Raw genomic sequence first — 20,214 nt, 5'->3', positions numbered from 1 at the left:
TCTCACACTTTTAAGGATCAGACAGTGACATCCTCTCCAAAAGCCGACATGTCTGTGTCGACCAATAGAAGCGGAGGAACTGTTGATGTCGTCATTCAACAATCCCTTCCTGCGACTTCACTGGATCCACACACACACAGACGCTCGCTTCAGTTCACTGAGAGATGGCAGAGAAGGAGGGAGCAACCAAAGGAGTCAGAGTCACCGTGGCCCTACCTAAATAGCTATGAGTTTTTGTGAAAAAACAGAGAAAAGTTGTTTTCAGATGCCTACTGTGCCAGCCCAAGGCGAAGTTTCTGTCAACTTCAAAGACGTCAAATACAAATCTGAGAACCTATATACAGGTGACTACCGAATATGCACAACCAGCAGCAATTAGCTAACCACCACATGTCAACCGCAGTATAAGATCCACACACAAACGAGCTACTTTTCAACATCTAAAATTCGCGTGGCAGTAAATTAATTAAATTAAATTAAGCGTAAGGTTGTGGTGGCAGTGTGTGAATATGTACAAATTGGGGGATTAAAAAATTAAACTGATACATATAGGAGGGAAGAGGTATGGGAGAAAACGAGGTAACAGTAAAACCAAAATCTCTCTTCTTCAGTATTATTGTTAACACTAACGAGCAGATGGCTGAAAAAAATAGCAGAAAGGGTAACAAAAGTGATGGCATAAATGATGAAATATCTTAATCTTACACTCAAGACCAAAATTGAGTTAAAGCTCATGTCCGGAGTTTGAATCGCAGCGTCTCCCAAAACACTGTTGGTCCCACCCTCCCTCTGATTTCGCCCCTTTATATGTGCAGTACCTGAGAGGAGTGCCCGGAGTGCTGCAGCATCTTGCCTGTTTTGCTGTTTTCCACTCTTCTACATTTAGTACATTTAGTAAATAATAAAGGAATTACGTTAGAATTCTGTATTGAGTCTAACTTGTCCTAATACCAAAATAACATGAATCTGCTAGGACGAACGAGTAAAGTTTCAATATGTGATTACACTCGTGTATCCCGCTTGATGACGTTGTTTATCAAACTAAGTGCATTTACGCGTGTATATGTGTTACATTGTTTATTTATTTCTATCTAGAGTTCAGAATTGCATGATTCCTCTGACGAAGAGTATGTCCCAGATGCCCCAACATCTTCCTCCAGAGGTCGGGCCGTCAGGCGGGCTATGGAGGCCGTGGTCGGGGAGCGACGCGAGCACCCCGAGCCACAAAACGTCTTGCAGCCTGACAAGCCATGGGATTGGTAACTTTTCTGGAAGTTGCTGATCCCTGATGCTCTCTCCTCCACAAGCAAAACAAATGTGCTCGCGGTTGCATAGTGCGTAGCTCGCCCACCTCTGCATGGGCTTGCTTGCTGTGCGCGTAACCGTTGATTGACAGCATGACAAAGCGGAAGCTCGAACTTGATTGGTCGGCAGCGACCAGCGCTTTTTGGAATAACATGGGGGTCTATGAGAGGAAGGCGGAGCTTATGAATAAATTTTTATATTGCGTCATACTAACATTATATTATAGTATCGAACTAGACTAACACATTTAAGCTTTGTTAAACAATGATACATAAATTGAAAACAAACGGAAACTCCAGACGTGAGCTTTAAGTAGTAGTGGATACAGCACTTTGGGAAAGCATTGAATGATTTTACATAGATATTAGACTTAAGAAATAAAACTTGATTTAATACCCAATGTGAATACCCAAATTATGTATAATATTGTCTTACTAGAATATTGCTTACTTTATATGGAAATTATATCAAATGTAACCTATTATACCCTCCAATGTAAGTGGTGTGTTAATATAAGCTACTGCAACTTAATTATCAGATACATTATGTCTGTAATACAAACTAAAAAGAAAATCAAAACAATGATTTCTAATGTAAAAAGGTTGATTCATTTTAAATATAGCTCCACATATTCCTCAGTGTATCAACTTACTAAGTTTGGAGCACTGAGAACAAAAATGATGGTTTAATAATAAACAAGTCAGCATTTTCTTGTCTCCGTTTGACTGACTTCATTAGTCCCTGAAATTTTTTGGTAAGAAAAAAAGTAACTTGAATGTATTAAGCTACTTTGGCCGTATTGCTGTAGCTTAGCTTGCTACATTTCTGTGGGTCATAGCTTCAGTGTAGTAAAGCTTGATTTAACACGGAGTAGCTGGTGGCTTAGCTCATTATAGTTTCCAAGTAGCTTGCCCAACACTGAATATCACTACACATCTCATGGATGTGAAGGTGAGACACATGTCATTTTGTGACTATGAGGTAGGTCAAATGTTTACTGCTAGCTACCGCGGTCAGTTAGAAGTCAAATTTTTTATTTATTTTTTTATTACTGTCCCTTATAGCCCCATAAATGGGGCTTTAAGGGACACTTGACTCTTTTAAGTTTATGTCTCTTATACACCCATAATAGGGGCTATAAGGGACTCAGAATGTGTTTTAAAAAAGGTTTATTTATCCCAAAAACAATAGTGCAAGGTAATAAGTTTTTCACCCAACTCTTTCAGTGACATGGACGGATCTGCGCCCAATTTGACAAATTTCTTGAAACTAATATATATCTACAGGAAAGCAAAAAGGAATTTCCAACTTACCTAGATTTCTTTAAGAATTCACGGATAATTGATGAAAACAACACAAAACCGCATCCTGCTCAACATAAAAACCGCAGAATTACATTCGAAACATTTTCCGGAAAAATGTCCCTTATTACCCAGCTGTCCCTTATAGCCCCGTTTTACGGTACTACTTGATTGCACATAGCAGATACAGTAGTAGTAACAATAATGGAAAACAGATTTTTTATGTATGGGATTACCAAGTTATTATAGATTTTCTTATGATATCTTCCTTGTTAAAACAGGGATATGTTGAGCATTAATGTCTGGTGTACCAAAAATGATACAAATTGAAACACATTTAAAAAATGATATTTAAAAAAAATGTTTATTCAGAGGCTCCAATTTCAAAAAATAGAATTTTCTGTCAGTTACTTAATGATTATAGTAAGTTTATTGAAAATGACAGTCTAATATTGTTATAAAGCGTTTGATTCGCTAGAACACTGCTTTATTGCAGAAACCTTAAGATTTATGGGCTTTGGAAAAAATTTCTGTAACATAATCCAGATGTTCTATACAGACATAAGTAGTTCTGTTTCCTTGGGACATGAAATGACTCCTTGCTTCAAAATGTCTAGAGGGATTCGGCAAGGATGCCCCATCTCTCCTAAATTGCTTATCTTGACCACTCAGATGCTCACCTTGGCAATACTAAGTAATCCAAGCCTTCACGGTATACATATCTTTGACAGGGAATTCAAGATTAGTCAATTTGCCGATGATACTGCAATTGTTTTGAAGGACAAAACCATGGTTGACATTGCTCTAAATTTAATACTTGCCTTTTCCGAGGCATCAGGTCTATCTCTAAATATCAAAAAATGTGAACTTTTCCCAATCCATACCTGTACTGAAAGCTCTATAGGATCTATACAAGTTAATTCAGAAGTCAAATATCTGGGGCTAACAATTTCCAAAGATGTTGTCAAAATGCAGGAGGTTAATACTGAAAAGCGTGTAACCGACTTGAAAAAATCCTTGAGTCACTGGTTGACTAGCGATCTCACAATATTTGGAAGAGTTCTTCTTTCCAAAGCGGAGGGTGTTTCAAAATTGATTTACCCTTGTCATTCATTATTTATTTCTGATCTAAATATTAAAAAAGCAAATTCCGTAATTTTTCAGTTTATATGGAGGAACAAAACTCATTATTTAAAAAGATCGCTTGGAGTAAAAGATTATAAATATGGAGGTGTTAAAGCATTAGATTTTGAAGCATTAATTGGTTCATTTAGAATTACTTGGTTGAAAATCTTTTTTGCCCTCCCTAACTCTATGTGGTTTCACATACCTAGGTCAATTTTTGAAAAATTTGGTGGTTTAGACTTTTTACTAAAATGCGATTTTGAACTAACACAAATTCCATTTGCATTATCTCAATTTCATACACTACAATTTTGGAAAAGGGTTTTTTCATGTCACTTGACTCTACACAGTTTGTTGTTATGGAATAACCGGTCAATACTTATCCAAACAAAGTCATTTTTTATTCCAGAACGGTACAATAAAGGGATCATATTTATAGTCGACATAATGGACAGTGTTGGTGTTTTCTTGGATTATAAAACTTTTGTTAACCGGTTTAATTTAAATTTCACCTACAGAGAGTATCAAAAAGTCTGTAAAGCTGTGCCTTTGGCATTATTACAACTTATTCAGAACACTTTAGCCCACTCTAATGTCACTCCTGTTCTCCCAAGTTTGCTAATTGATTGTATTAAACTGGAAGACAAGAAATGCAACAATAGGGCTATAACAAATGCTTTCAAAGCTAAACTGTTCCATGATTTTGGAACAAATACTTCTGGGCGCCCTAGGATTCTGGAAAAGGCTTACTCTAAATATGTAAAATGGCCGATTCCACCCAAAGGAAACTAATTTTAAAATCTGTCATAAAATCTATCCTGTCTCTAAATTCCTTCACAACAGATTTAAATTTGACTTAAACTGCAAATTTTGCGATTTCCCAGATCAATCTTTGGAGCATCTATTTTTTTGCGTGCTTTATAACAAATAAATTCTGGAGTGATATTAGAGTTTGGCTGTCCCTCAAAACTTCAAATATTTCCATTCTTAAATGTGATGATAGCTTATATTTTTTGGAAAATGTAGATAATTCTGTTTCCGACATTGTTAACATTATCTTTTTACTCGCAAAATACCACATACATTGTTGCAAATGGAGAGACTCCCGTCCCTGCTTTGAACATTTCATGAACAAATTTAAACTGTATTTTTCCTCGTTAAAACTTATAAACTCTGCTCTTGCTAAAAAAATGTATACTGAACTGTCCAAAAATCTTTTGTTTTAAGTGCTGCCATGCTCCAAGTTATTCTCGTATGGCTTTTCTTGTATGCTTTACATTTTTTGTACGACTGTAGTCCCATGTTACTACTTAACTGTTCAGTGCAATCAGAATGTATTCAATGTTTGTACCTCAGCGAGACTCTGTATTTTTGTCAATAAAATAAAAAAAATTTTAAAAAAAGATGGCAAGTAGCGGAAGTGACGTACTTTCCGCACATGCGCAGTACAAATCAGGTTTCCGGGACGAATTGGGTAGTGACAGCCTGTATTTTCAGCTGATGTGTAGTGGGATACGTAAATTTTTCAACTACGAATGCCTTTGTATGCATGGACAACTCTTTGTACGCATGGATAAATCTTGTTACATGTCCAAATTTTTAATTTTCAGACGACTTTTGAAGATTCCGGTTTGCACTGACAAATTTCAGTTCACATTGACAAATCTCACTTCGGACACATGGATTGAAATACAGACAACTCCCGATTCACAGCGACAAATAGTTTTGCTACAATAATACTCCCATACTAACCCTTTCTCGACCAACTTGGCTGTATGCTTATGTGCTTTCGGTTATTGTCACCATCTTCATTGTTGGTACACTGCTGCCCAATATGCCCACTACTGCCTGATGTCCTCCAGAATATTATTGAAGTCGTGTTTTCCATGATGCTGATTAGTGGCTCATCAAAAGTCTGACACTGACAAAAATGAAAAACAAAGTCCTTTTGTTAAGAACAAAGACAAGCTACTTATTTGCACTACTTTAGTTCTCACAGATTCCCATTTATTTACAAATCATACTGTAAAGACAATAAAAATCCAGAAACCCAGCTGGGGTTTATGTTAGGTAGGCTGGGGTAATGGGTCAACACACCATCAACCGTATTGCCTGTGGTCCAAAACAAACTAAATACCCTGTGATAAGTCATTCCTCACTTCTTGCTATTTTCAACTTCGTGGTAAAGACATTAAATTTATAAGTGACAGTTATTGGCTCAGTCGTTACAAATCTACACTCAGCACAACTAAACCTGATTGTGTTTACAGTTCATTAATTAAACATTTTATTACAGTTGCAAAATAGAATCTTGGTTGAGTTTTTGTCTTGTTTTTCTTTGACTGTCAAGTGTTCACACAACACTGGTGCTTTGAATGTATGTATGTATGTATGTAGCCTCAAGTGTAACAATTAAACACTGGGATGTATAAAATGCATCAATTGTTATTTTAACTGAATCTGTTTCGTAGAAACCCGAAACATGCTGACTGCTCCACAAGTATCTGTTGCAGCATTATGTTCAGTACGAGCAAATTAGGTCACTGCATCTATTGGAAATATTCATGAAAACACCATTTATGTCAACAAGTACACAAGACTAGCCAGCATATATTGATAAATATTTTGTACAAAGTTGGAGCATATTGACTGGCGGCAGGAATGCTGTAACAGTGGTTAGTTAAAGCCCAGTTTGAGAATCAAATTAACTGATTGCAGAGTATTCATGACATATAGAAACACAGAAAAGTTTTGTTTTATTGGTCAACACATCAACAGGTCTAATCTTTTATAATTTCAGTCAGTGGATGCGTTTAAAGCAATACCATCAATCTGGTAGAAAGAATGGTTACCGCTAACATACATCATATTTTAGTCTCTGCAAGAACATTATAATGGAGACCAGAATAAACTTGGTTTTTGGAGTTCATCAGACAAATTATGTTACCTGGATTTCTTCTTCGTTATGTCTTCCCTATGTCTCCCTCAGATTGGGACGAGCTAAGAATCAAGCAAACAAACGGAATGTGGACAGATGTATCAGAAAAATGAGACACAACCAGGACCAGTCTAAATGTTCAGAAAGAGTGGGAAGGAGTTCAAAAATTCACCAGCACACTGAATTTGTGTATCAGAGCAATATTTTTCTGCCTATTTTTTTATATGGTGTATGCCATAATAAGTGTTAGATTTGTAAAGAAGCTGTATGTTTTAGTATGTTCTCTATAGTCCCTTTTTAAAAAATATACGCTGTGTCATGTGACATGAAAAGATCATTAGGATTGAGAAATCTACAAAATCCATCCAGTTCATTTATTAAACAGTCCTACTTGTCTGTTTTCTGAAAGAAATGCAAAATTGAAGTAAGAAAACCTGACACCCAGTAGTTATTTACAAAATGGTAGCACTGTGAGTTGAGACAATTCATCATAACAGGTTACATGCAATTTTGCGTAAAAGCTGCATTTAACAACTAATATAACATACAATCAACATAACATACACCAACCTATATAATAGATACTAACTTGCAACCTTTACATGAAATTCCACTCGCATAAAAATAGAAAATGTAGGCCTACTCTTTATCATTCACAGTGGCCTGTCAATCTTGACTTGCATGTTCTGATATGTACCAAATGATTGGTATGACAGCAGAGATAAGATGGAGCTTTTTCTTTTTAACAGGAAGAACATATTTGGTAAAAACATACACAGAATGTTTAATAGGGTATATAAACCAAAATGCCGAATTTCAGCTCACCATTAAACTAACAGATGGAAAACTAGACATTTTAAATACAATTTAGAATTAATTCAAAATTAAAATTTGATTACACAGGTTTGGCAAAGAGAGATGCATATTTGTAATGCAACCCCCCCCCCCCCCAAAAAAAAACAAACAAACAAACAAAAAAACAAAACAGTGTGATGGAAAGTGACGAACTGCTTTAAAACCATATTTTGCTGAGTGAGTATACTTTTTCTTCTACTGAATATGAGCCTGCACATTTTGGATGTGTTCTGAGTAATAAAAAAAAGGAAATATGTAAAGTATTAGCATTAGAGACTGGTGTTTCAAATGACAGTTCTTATCGAAGCGACATTAACGCTCTAATCTATTTCTGCTACAAAATCAAAATAATCTCATCACAAAACAGCATTATGCTAATACTTCATGTCTGACATTCCTGTATATAAACATTTCCAAACTACTTTGAGTTTGCAATGGCACCTTATTGACATTGTTGTCAGTTCCTGCCTAGTATCCATTTGAATTGTGTCCATATAGATGATTCTGTGTGTACCAAAGTTAACTGTCAATGCAGGAAGTAGCACTTTTTATGCAGCTACTCAAAAGTAAGGGTGGGGTTCGCATAATGTGTGCATATGTGCATCTTGATTTTGTCTCACACCTGCAGTTGACATGACTTTTTACTAAATGTAACCAGAATCTTTGTCTGTAGGAACCAACAACATGAAGGATGTTGTCAAAGATAATGCAGAATTTTGGAGGGTTATGCAACACTGACATAAAAGTCTGTTGATTCACATATTTTTGTTAAAAGCATTTAGAATCCAGTACAGACACCTCGGCATACAAAGTTTTCCACAAAAATAGACGTAAGTTCTGCGTGAGCCTGCGTCAAAAAGAAATAGCATGGACAATAGTATTCTGTAGTCTTAATCCACAAAGTATTATGGAAAAACAAACAAAACACAGAAGCCTGAAGATTTCATGTTGTACTAGGGGAGTTCCCAAAACCAGAAGGGCATTCCTATCCAAGTAGCCATTGAGTGTACACAAAATGGAAATATAATACTCTCGACATGGGCTTCTCACCGACACCTAACCTATATGTCCTGTTGATCTACCATACAGAAATGAACATAAATTCACATTTTGGTAAATTTGCATTTCAGCCTACACTGTGAAATTGGTATTCTGCCAGTAGAAGCCCATCATTGTTAGTTTTGCATCCAATGAACAACAGTTTTAAAAACCTGAAAAACGAATGCCTGGTTGGTTTAAAAAAAAAAATGCCTGTTTGTAACTGGGGATGCCTGTTCTTTCTAGGGAGACAGTCATTTCCCATGCTTAAAAGGTTTCAAAACCTGGTTGTACCAACATTAGTGAATATGGACGTGATTACATAGTCATTCAACAGACGACATCATATAACCCATAGCTAGCTAGCTAGCTATATATATATATATATATATATATATATATAAACTTCATTAATTTTATTTTTAAAAAGTTCAATGTTGCAGTGTTGAATTAGTAACAGGGTATGTGAAGTACAGGCTTACAATGAGAGTGGCAAGTAGTTTCAAATCCTAACAGATCTAAGATACCAGTGGAAGAGTTGGAGTCTCACTGATTATGATACAGCACATCAGAATGATCCACAAAATACAGGTTTTTAAATATTGGCAGTGACTGAACAATTGAAATTTCTAATTATGGTAGAAATCACAGTTGCTGGTACTGAAACGTGAGGATATAGAGCCAAGACACAATGACGTTGACTGATAAAGTTCACCTTTACCAACAAGGAGTTGAAAAATGCTGAAAGAAAGACACAGGAAAACTGTAAGTTAACTGTGGTCTGTGTCTGCCAAAACATACAGAACACTCTGCTATTGGCTAATTCAATCTGTAATGTACCTGAAAAAACATGAAAAGGGATTAGGTAGTTTGATGATAAGGTTCAACTCCCACTGGGAATAACCTGTCAGTGTGTTTCCTATATTTAAAATAACTTCAGAACAGGAGTGAAGAGGATCATTAGAGTTAACTAAATTTAATGCACACGTAAGATCTGCATTACCCTTACCTTCAAGACAGTGAACTACTTAACAGTCAGAATAATGCCAATCTGTATGCATTGTCTTTTTCTGCTAACATAGTTCCAAATCTCCGTGCATGCTATGCTTAAGGGTGCCACGCAGGTTTTATATGATCTCAGCTCTCAGGAAATGAATGGGGTGGCTGAAAATTAATCAGTTCATTTTAGGCACACACTTCAGGCACCTCAAATGACACAACCACATCTCAGCCTATTCCCTGTGGTGGAGGCACAGCAGCATTCCTCCTATATGCTACCACGTGGAGGGTGTCTCTAAGGTATAGAGTCTTTGTTGCTCACCGGTGGGCTCCCTCCATTTGTGACCAAATTACGGAGAAGTTTGCGTCGACCAGCCTGGTAGTCCTCCTCATCAACATTGACCAAGAGTTTTATTGCCTCATGGCCCACAGCCTGTTTTAGGGAATCTGTGATAAAGACCCCTTTAAGGGCCTCTAGCAATGATCCATTAATGTAGTCTCTCCAGAAGGCATCCAAGTAAGTAAGCTCAGAGAACTTGATGTCACAAATGATGGAGCCCAAATCTCTGGATTTCAGGATAGTGTTGGCCTGGTTGAAGCGCTCAAACTGGCGCTCCACTGCCTCTTGCTTGTTGGAGAAGACATTTCCTTGAAGTGCAGACTCGTGCTGGCAATACTCAGCACGAACTCGGAGGCGAATATCTAAAAGAATAGACCAAAAAAATTTAAAATAAACTGGAAAAGCACACATTCTATTTTTCAATTCTACTATCAACCTGTCAAAGGGGTGGGAGATATTCAGCAGCTAGTGAACAGTAAGTTCATGAGACTGATGTATTGAGGGTAGGTAAAAGGATGTGAATGACTTTGGGCCAAACTGCCATAGTTACACACGTGGACAAAATTGTTGGTACCCCTCAGTTAAAGAAGGAAAAACCCACAATTCTCACTGAAATCACTTGAAACTCACAAAAGTAACAATAAATAAAAATTTATTGAAAATTAAATAATCAAAATCAGCCATCACTTTTGAATTGTTGATTAACATAATTATTTAAAAAAACAAACTAATGAAATAGGGCTGGACAAAAATGATGGTACCCATAACTTAATATTTTGTTGCACAACCTTTTGAGGCAATCACTGCAATTAAACGATTTCTGTATTTGTCAATGAGCGTTCTGCAGCTGTCAACAGGTATTTTGGCCCACTCCTCATGAGCAAACAGTTCCAGTTGTCTCAGGTTTGATGGGTGTCTTCTCCAAATGGCATGTTTCAGCTCCTTCCACATATGTTCAATGGGATTCAGATCTGGGCTCATAGAAGGCCACTTTAGAATAGTCCAACGCTTTTCTCTCAGCCATTCTTGGGTGTTTTTGGCTGTGTGTTTTGGATCGTTGTCCTGTTGGAAGACCCATGACCTGCGACTGAGACCAAGCTTTCTGACACTAGGTAGCACATTTCTCTCCAGAATGCCTTGATAGTCTTCAGATTTCATCGTACCTTGCACACTTTCAAGACACCCTGTGCCAGATGCAGCAAAGCAGCCCCAAAACATTACTGAGCCTCCTCCATGTTTCACCGTAGGGACAGTGTTCTTTTCTTCGTATGCTTGGTTTTTGAGTCTATGAACATAGAGTTGATGTGCCTTACCAAAAAGCTCCAGTTTGGTCTCATCTGTCCAAAGGACATTCTCCCAGAAGCTTTGTGGCTTGTCAACATGCATTTTTGCAAATTCCAGTCTCGCTTTTTTATGAGTTTTTTTCAGCAGTGGTGTCCTCCTTGGTCGTCTCCCATGAAGTCCACTTTGGCTCAAACAACGACGAATGGTGCGATCTGACACTGGTGTACCTTGGCCTTGGAGTTCACCTTTAATTTCTTTGGAGGTTGCTCTGGGCTCTTTGGATACAATTCCAACGATCCGTCTCTTCAATTTGTCATCAATTTTCCTCTTGCGGCCACGTCCAGGGAGGTTGGCTACTGTCCCGTGGGTCTTGAACTTCTGAATAATATGAGCCACTGTTGTCACAGGAACTTCAAGCTGTTTAGAGATGGTCTTATAGCCTTTACCTTTAAGATGTTTGCCTATAATTTTTTTCGGATGTCCTGGGACAATTCTCTCCTTCGCTTTCTGTTGTCCATGTTCAGTGTGGTACACACCTTTTCACCAAACAGCAGGGTGACTACTTGTCTCCCTTTAAATAGGCAGACTGACTGATTATGAGTTTGGAAACACCTGTGATGTCAATTAAATGACACACCTGAGTTAATCATGTCACTCTGGTCAAATAGTTTTCAATCTTTTATAGAGGTACCATCATTTTTGTCCAGGCCTGTTTCATTAGTTTGTTTTTTTAAATAATTATGTTAATCAACAATTCAAAAGTAATGGCTGTTTTTGATTATTTAATTTTCAATAAATTTTTATTTATTGTTACTTTTGTGAGTTTCAAGTGATTTCAGTGAGAATTGTGGGTTTTTCCTTCTTTAACTGAGGGGTACCAACAATTTTGTCCACGTGTGTAGGTGACTAGATATTTAGAAGTATGAGAATTTTTTGAGATTATGTGGTCTCCTGCTGCCCTGTGATGCAGTGTCTGCATTTTCATTTTGTTGGTTGTATGAAGATTACTACACAAATACTTCAAAATTATGTTCAGGCTAATCAGATGGCATTTTCTGGGCATGCCAGTGAAAACTTTCTTGGTCAATTGATCTTTACTATGTTTTGCAGCAAAACACTGGATCTGAACTACAGTACATATTACAGGTAAATAGTCTACATTAATATAGCACATTCTTAGCCCTACCTAGGTGTTTCGCACTCCTACACACACACACTGGTACACCAATGGTCGCAGAGCTGCCATACAAGCCTACCATCAAAGCAGCTAAACATTTAGGACACTTGGCATATGGAGGGGCTGGGATCGAGCTGTCAACATTAAAACCCTGCTGGTCCAAGAGCTAGCTCTGTCTCCTTACCAACTTGAATATAACTCCAAAATCCATTTTCAGACACTTGTGTTGTGCCGAACAAATGTTTTAACACAGCAGTAGGATCAATACATTTTCCAGACGAAGAGAGTGGCTTTGTGCTGTTTACGAACATGGGACAGCAAGTGACTTTACTGATTATTTCTACCTTCAGATATGTCATGGTGCATACACACAGCTTTGCAAACCTAACAATTTTTTACGGTAGAGTTACACTTTCAACAGTGAAGTCACTGGTCACATTTATAATAACTCCAGCTGTATTTTTTTGGCATTTAAAGTGGGTTATTAAAGAGTTTTTAGTTTTGCTGCTAAAATGCAAATAAGCTCTACTACTCCTAGCTCTACTACTGATGTGAAGCAAACCTTAAATACAGGTACTGCCAGTAAACAAGAACTCTCTTTGCATCCACCCATTCCAGAGTCTTTACCCTGCATGGCATCACTGTAAAATGTTGGTAGCATATACCGGGCTTTGCAAAAGTTCTGTTACACGGTTTCATGATCTTTAGAGACGTTTACATGTCGGAGTGAAAAATTCCATTAAATAAACTGAAAGTTCCACCTTATAGGCAGGTGTCCTTAATACAATTTTTTTCTCTGGTGAAGTTGTATCAAGATGGAAGTCAAAAGAGTTGAGATATCTGCTCTCCTTTGTGCTGAACATCAGCCGGATGACTGTCCACAGAGTTGCGGAGAGGCTAAAGAATGGTGAAGATCTTTCAGGTCTTCACCATTCTTGAAAGATCACTGAAAGATCTTCACCGTTCTTGAGCCTCTCCACGACTCTGTAGACGGTCATCCGGCTGATGTTCAGCACAAAGGAGAGCAGATATCTCAACTCTTTTGACTTCCATCTTGATACAACTTCACCGGAGAAAAAAATTGTATTAAGGACACCTGCCTATAAGGTAGAACTTTCAGTTTATTTAAAGGAATTTTTCATTCCGACATGTAAACGTCTCTAAAGATCACGAAACCGAGTGTAACAGAACTTTTGCAAAGCCCGGTATATTTAAGAGAAATCCATGTTCTCATGGGAAAACATCCCAGGGAAAACACGGTTTCTCTAAACTGCTTCCTGTTTATTGACGCCAAGTTTCTTTCAAAAACAAAACTGTCACCTTGCTACTTAGGACATGTTGCGATGTTTTCTTGAGTTTGAGACAAACCAAAATCCCTCATTATGTAGTGTGCATTTTTACCACATGTTTGCTTCTCTCTGCAGTCCGCTGAGGAATGACTTCTCTTCCGTTTGCGGTTTGTTACAGAAGGAGCTGGCTTTGTTCGAGCTGGGCCAACATGTGATCCTGATGGGGAACAACAAATAACTGGCTGTGGACCTACAGAGAGACATTAGTTTTCAAGTTAAATATTCAAATAAAAAGGCATATTGTAAAAAAAAATAACTTAAACATACAGACTCACACACATACACGCCCACCTGTTCTTCTGTGAGGTGCAGTGTCCTTGCTCTGCACTGTTCCTCTTGGTGAAATGTAGCGTACTGACGTCTCCTCCAGGTACTTGTCCACAGGATCTGGGCACACTGAAAACAACATTCGATTTCTGATGTGACTCTGAGGTGCAACGCGAAGCATCTTCTAACTTGTGGAATACATCTCACAAAATGAGGAGACAGTGCTGCAACATTCAAGATGTATCCACTGTTGGGTAGGCTGACCACCTCAGTCAAATACACCAGCATGCTTTTTTTTTTTTCTTTTGTAAGTGCTAGACTCTGACCACTTTCCAGATGTGTTGGCTGTAAAAAACACCAAATCGCCATTCCAAGCAACAATGTGGAAGCAAAGGTTTTGAAGGTAAGCTTAGAGAAACCAAAGACACAATAAAGCTCTATGTGACAGTAGTGCATCACTTCATTATTTGCCAACCAAAATGAAACAAAGACAGACAGTTGTCACAAAATACAGCCAAGTATTAAAATTTAACATGAATAATGAGCTTGCCATACATTGAAAAGAAACATTTATCAATTTTCATTAAACCGCTTCTGCAGATTTGCGAAGGTGATGGAGACTACTCCATCTGGCTTAGGGTGAAGGCAGGATACACTCTGGACAGGTCAGCAGTCCATCACAGGGCCACACAGGGAGACAAAGGCAAACTCATTCACTCCTAAATTTATCATCTACACTCACTCCATCCAGCAGAAGGCTGCAAGAGGGCTGGAGCCCATCCCAGCTGACATACCAACCATGCATGCTCACACTCGCACCTACAGTCAACTGAGTCTCCAGTTAACCTCACGTCTTTGGACTGTGGGAAGTTGCCAGAGTATCCACAGAAAACTCACTTAGGCACAAGAAGAACATGCAAACTCCACACAGAATGGCCCCAGCCAACAAGGAGATTCAAACTCAGGACCTTACAGGACTTATTGTCAGTGCTAACCACTGCACCACTGTGCCACATACAACTGTGAGTCAAAGTCTGATGCCTTAACAGCAAAAACACTGCTTTACTCACCTGCCTGCCGTTTCCTGAGTGTGACATAAGGCAAAAGGTCATGCCGGGTGATAATCCTCAGAAGCTGGAGAACGTGTCGGAAGTTGGTCTCATCACAGCGACCTTGGCGCTCTAGGGCCAGCAGGAAATCTCTTCCACTCCTGATGCCACCACGCTCATACTCATCAATCACATCAACAAAAAGGAATGACAGTACCCTGACATCCCGATGTGTTAGCTGGGCTCCAACTATGTCAAACATGCGGTGGAGTGAGTATAGACCATGGGAGTTGTCCACTGCTTCCTCAGGCCATGGCTCAAAGCCCTCATCTCTTCTGGACAAGCTAGAGTTATTGGAGGAAGCAGAAATGTTCCTGTTGGCCAATGCCCCACTGGGGGCTGCCACACCGGAGCAGCCTGGTCTGCCTGCCAGAGCTCTGTGTTCAAGAGGCCCAGCATTTGCACTGCTCTGACTTGAGTCCAGCTGGTTAGCCTGAATGTGAGGTCGGGCATGCTGAGCAGAGGAGTTCTGAGCAAGCTGGGGAGGAATAACAGCATTTGGGAGCTGTGGTTGTTGTGATGTCATCTCAGGTGCAATGGTGACAAGGGATGCTAGAATCCCTTGCAACTCCAGCTGTCTTCTTTTTCTCCAACTGATGAGCTAGAGAGAGTGGAGGACGATCATATATACATATATAAGTGATAAAGTCATTTCTGATAAAGCTTTAGTAAATATAATCCTTAATACAAAACCAACTACACAGTATCTACAGTTTATTACAGTGAAAGCAATTCAAGTACAACATTAAGAGAAAAAAAAACAAAGCTCACACAATTCATATCTCTGGATATATAAGGTCATTGTGGGCAATCTTTAAATCAACAAGCAGGACTATGGAAACATTTTTACATGTTTTTTGCATGAATGTGACAAACTTTGATGTACTTTGACCGATGAACTACTTAGGTAGCTGTAGTATTTGAAATGAGTTCGACACTAATGCCATGTAACATTTTCGAACACACAATTATAATCAGACTTTTGCATTAAAACTGAAGTTAAATGTTTTATATTTTTACGTGCAACACTCACAGCAACTTTATATTGTCTGGCATTGTAAAAGTTTTAAATTTTCAGAAAAAAATAGCATCATTTTAGAAATCAGCCCTTACACTGAACATTATGGCTCTGACACTCAGTTAACCAAGTCCATAACTGCTGAAAAGTATACAACAGAAGTAAGTACAACCTAAATGTCAAATGATTCAATTGTATCACCTTTCACTAACTGTACGACTCCTAAGTTGAACGCTTGGGTATTTGCTGTCATGTAAATTATTAACAGTTTAACTGTTAAAAATATATGCCTCACAGTTGGAACTCAGAAGAAATGCAACGAATGTCAGTCACAGCCTTTCATTATTGACATTCAAATCTTTCATTTTTAGTACTTCATATTTCCACCTGTATTTTGGATGACAGAAAGATAATTGTGTTGGACAAATTTCTGGAGCAGTGTTCTGGCAAATTTCAGAATATTTTATCAGCTGCTCTTTGCTGGAGGGGTTGTGTTACTCGTCATTTCACTAACATTCCCCAAAGGTGTTCTATTGGGCTTCATCCAGGTGGCACAGTTGTCAAAGTCATACTTTTCACCCTTTTCTTTGTTAGAAAACTTTTGTGTGATTTTGGCAGTGTGCTCTATAGGTGATTGTCATGATGGAATATTCCTCTTCTGTCAAGCTTTAACAGCCTGGAAGTCATCTCGTCAGCCAGCGTTTTGGTAGACCAACAGAAAGTCGTGGCACCTTCTATGAATATCATCTCCCCAACACCTTTTTGCACTCATGCAGCTCTTCATCATTGCATTCTCATCTCCATGCTTCACTGTCAGGTCTATGCATTTACTGTGGTGGTCCTGGCCAGGTTGACCCAAGAAATGCTGAATCTGTCTGTGAGTCAGACAAATTTATCTTGGTCCTATCTGACCAGAAAGTGTGGTCTAAATAATCATTAGGCTTCTTTTCATTTTCTTGAACAAAGTTTCATCTTGCAGTTTTGTGCTGCGGAGCATGCAAGGTTTTTGTTCACAGCAGGTGCGATTATGCAAAGTTCTTCTATTGATAACCCCTGTGACAAGGTTGCCCATAACTGTTTCAGAGCTAGATTGTAATAGCACACTGTCTAGGGGATGACAATCTGACAATTTAGCATATGACCTGCTTTTCAGAAGGATCTCACAGATCGTGTCAATCAGAGTGCTATGTTTGAGTGTTCTTTTTTTGAAAGTTCAGTCGTAGCCAACCAGCTAACCCCAGCCTGCCCCTTCTCTTGTTTTTGCACCATGCCTCCTCTCCAGTGGACAGGCTCTATAGTGGACCTCCCAGAGAGTATAACAAGGACTACAGTCACAAAAACTGCAATCCAAGACAGTGGAGTTGGAGGCTCTCGATGTGACGTGACAGTTACTGGAGAGGTAGCTGAATAACATTGAGTTGGTCTGCAGTTAAGGAAACCTTAGAGAGACCATGCCAAGAGCAACTGAACTTTCATGACAAACATGAAAATGGCAGAAATGTAGACCAGCATTTCAAATCACAACTTTATGAATACAACCAGAGCAAAAACATGATGCATAAATATCCAAGATGGACCTTTGGACTTGCGCTTAAAGTTTTTTTTTAAAACCAGATAATCATATGCATATGTAATGACATGAGCTTAACTAAATCACTGATCATTTAATCACAAGTATTTGTAGTAAACTGAGATTTAAAATTTTAAACCGTCATCCTGTTTGTGTCATCAATGATGGCCTGACAGTGAGAGGCAGTGCATTTTGTTCTTTTTACCAGAAGTAAATGCGCATTCCACTGAGACTTTTCTTCTCTTTCCATTTTACATACTCCAATAAAACAGGACAAATATAGTAGTGAACAGGAAACTGAGTGTGGTATCAGACACAACTATCAAGTGGTATTTACTTTTAATGGGACAAAGCAGTTAGTTTGAGATTAGGGAAAAGGTGCTGTCCAGGTGTTTTATCTGACTATCTCTGAAACCTTGCCAAACTGTATTGCTGACATTGTTCCTGGTTGTCTGCATCTTTCAAAGTAAACATCATAAATGTCCCCACGAGACATGCACGCACATCAAATTAATGACTCTGCCCCTCTTAGTTAAGTCAGAGGGTCTAATGTGTATGGAAGCTCATAGTCAAATGTCACTTGAACAGAGCAGAGCCCTCATCAATGTGCTTTTCATGCAAGCCAAAAAGTGTACAGGAAGAAAACTTTACAACATCACTGTCTTAACAACTGCAGAAAAAAAAATTCTAAACACAAGAAATCACTGTTATTAATCACTCCCAGGGCCGTCTGAACTGCAAGTGCCACAACTAGAGCAAAGTCTGGCTATGCAAGACTAAAGCTAGTTTAGCCAACACAAGTAGCGTTTAGGGGCAGACTGTGTACAAATCAACTCTTGAATACTGTAGGCCAAACAGTCACAGACTCCCTAACATGTTCAGCTGTGTAGAAAAATAGATTACAAGCTAACAACTAGATGGCACCTGACAAAAGTTAGCTAGAAAGCTACTAACAATAAAGTAGAAATTACAAAATGCAAGTTGTTTACTAGTAGTTGCTACAGAGAAAATGAAGGAACTGACTTCCAGTCCTCTTTATGTCTTTAGCGACCCAATGGTCAATAATATACCATGGCCATGTAAAATTGTGCATAATATTACACCTATATTAGACTTGCGTTGCTGTTAACGGTTATTGCTAGATTCAGTCCACTTTTGCTGTTACCATTATCCAAACTAACGTACCTAAAAGAAACACGTAAAACAGACAATCAGTGTGGCAAAAGATATACGTCATTGTCAAACGACATACTTACATTACCGTCTACCTTTCAGATATTCCTGACGAGAACGATACTATCAAAGTTCGGTATGCGGCTAACGCTATGTTAGCTTTCCAGTGTCTAATGGCAAAGCCTCTTTCAGGACAGAAACCACGTTTAGCTTCGTTTAATGGTTTCAGTCCACTACACGATGAATGTTCAACGCATAGGTTTCCAGTCTCTTCATGTGTTGCAGCGTTTCTTTCAGGCCAGAAATAAGAGTTGGTCTTGGTCCTCAGAAAGACACCATGGGGAAAACAGGCAAACAGTTTTCGTTCTAAGCTAAAATGAATGAATTTCCGGTTCACGTTACAGTTCAATTCCGGTGCCACAGTTTCTTATGCTCCTTTTCTTCGTCTTAAAGGCATTATGTAGGATGTTTTTTTTGTTTAATTTGTATGATTCACATAAAATGAATATACTGACCTTTAATGGACTTGTATGTATGGTTTCTAAAAAAATTAAAAAAAATAAATAAATAACTGTGGACATGGCAGGACCTGAAAAACATCAGCCAATCATTGCGCTCGGACCGAGGCGTTTGGTTTGGTCCCTTTCCTGTCAATCAAAAATCTTCCGGCTCAGGCCAAGTTACGCCTTGGACTTACGTGTTTTGTGTATGTGTTGCTTTGGTATAGCTTCGTAGTTAGCTGGCGACTTGTTTTGCTCATCTTTTTTTTTACATAATGGCAGATAAAGATCCAGGGGGACCCAGCCGTAAAAGACAACTTAACGAGTGCTACGAAAGTTTCTGGAGGGGGGCGTTTCTTCGTAAATGTTAAGAGGGGGGAGGTTATGGGGGGGGGGGGGGGGGGTGAGGGAGAGGTTGTATGTGCGCATGCGCATGCTACGTTCAAAGTCGTAGGAAATTAAATCTCCTCTAATGCCTTTAAAGCTAAATTCATTGTTTTGTTTTGTTTTTTTGTTTGTTTTGTTTTCAGCTTTGATTAAAAATTTGCAATGCAATCATGGTATACATCTTAAATGAGAGTATCACAATATAGAGAAAGAAAAAACAGCGAAAAAAGACGGTTTTGTCATTTTAAATTGTGTCATTTTTAAATGTGAAAGTGTGAGAATTATGGACGTCCAGTCAATGTATGGTGGTTGCTTCTTTGCGATTTTTTTTCTTAAAGTAAAATTTTGCTAAAATAATGAGCAAATGAATCACATAAAGTAGGTAAAAAACGAGAGAAAGAAATAAGAATGTGTAAATATGAGAAGCAAATTGGTTTCTCTGGGTAACAATATCTGTTGCAGGAAGGGTCATTAGTCTG

At 38.4% G+C, this 20,214-nt stretch overlaps 1 protein-coding gene across 1 annotated transcript; it reads right to left on the bottom strand.

The window, feature by feature from the left end:
* Positions 1-6,462: 6,462 nt before the first annotated feature.
* dedd (death effector domain containing) lies at positions 6,463-19,237 on the bottom strand. Its single transcript, XM_022219130.2, has 5 exons — positions 18,932-19,237; positions 15,049-15,688; positions 14,003-14,107; positions 13,764-13,901; positions 6,463-10,263 (listed from the first exon to the last, which is right to left on the bottom strand). Exons 2-5 carry the CDS (start codon positions 15,611-15,613, stop codon positions 9,857-9,859), a joined length of 1,215 nt encoding a protein of 404 aa, XP_022074822.1. The 5' UTR covers positions 15,614-15,688; positions 18,932-19,237; the 3' UTR covers positions 6,463-9,856.
* Between the last annotated feature and the right edge of the window lie 977 nt (positions 19,238-20,214).

This window comes from Acanthochromis polyacanthus, chromosome 6 (assembly GCF_021347895.1).
Source record: "Acanthochromis polyacanthus isolate Apoly-LR-REF ecotype Palm Island chromosome 6, KAUST_Apoly_ChrSc, whole genome shotgun sequence".
Taxonomy (NCBI): domain Eukaryota; kingdom Metazoa; phylum Chordata; class Actinopteri; family Pomacentridae; genus Acanthochromis; species Acanthochromis polyacanthus.
The sequence above is the reverse complement of the archived record's forward strand: the minus strand, read 5'-3'. Positions and strand labels throughout refer to the sequence as shown.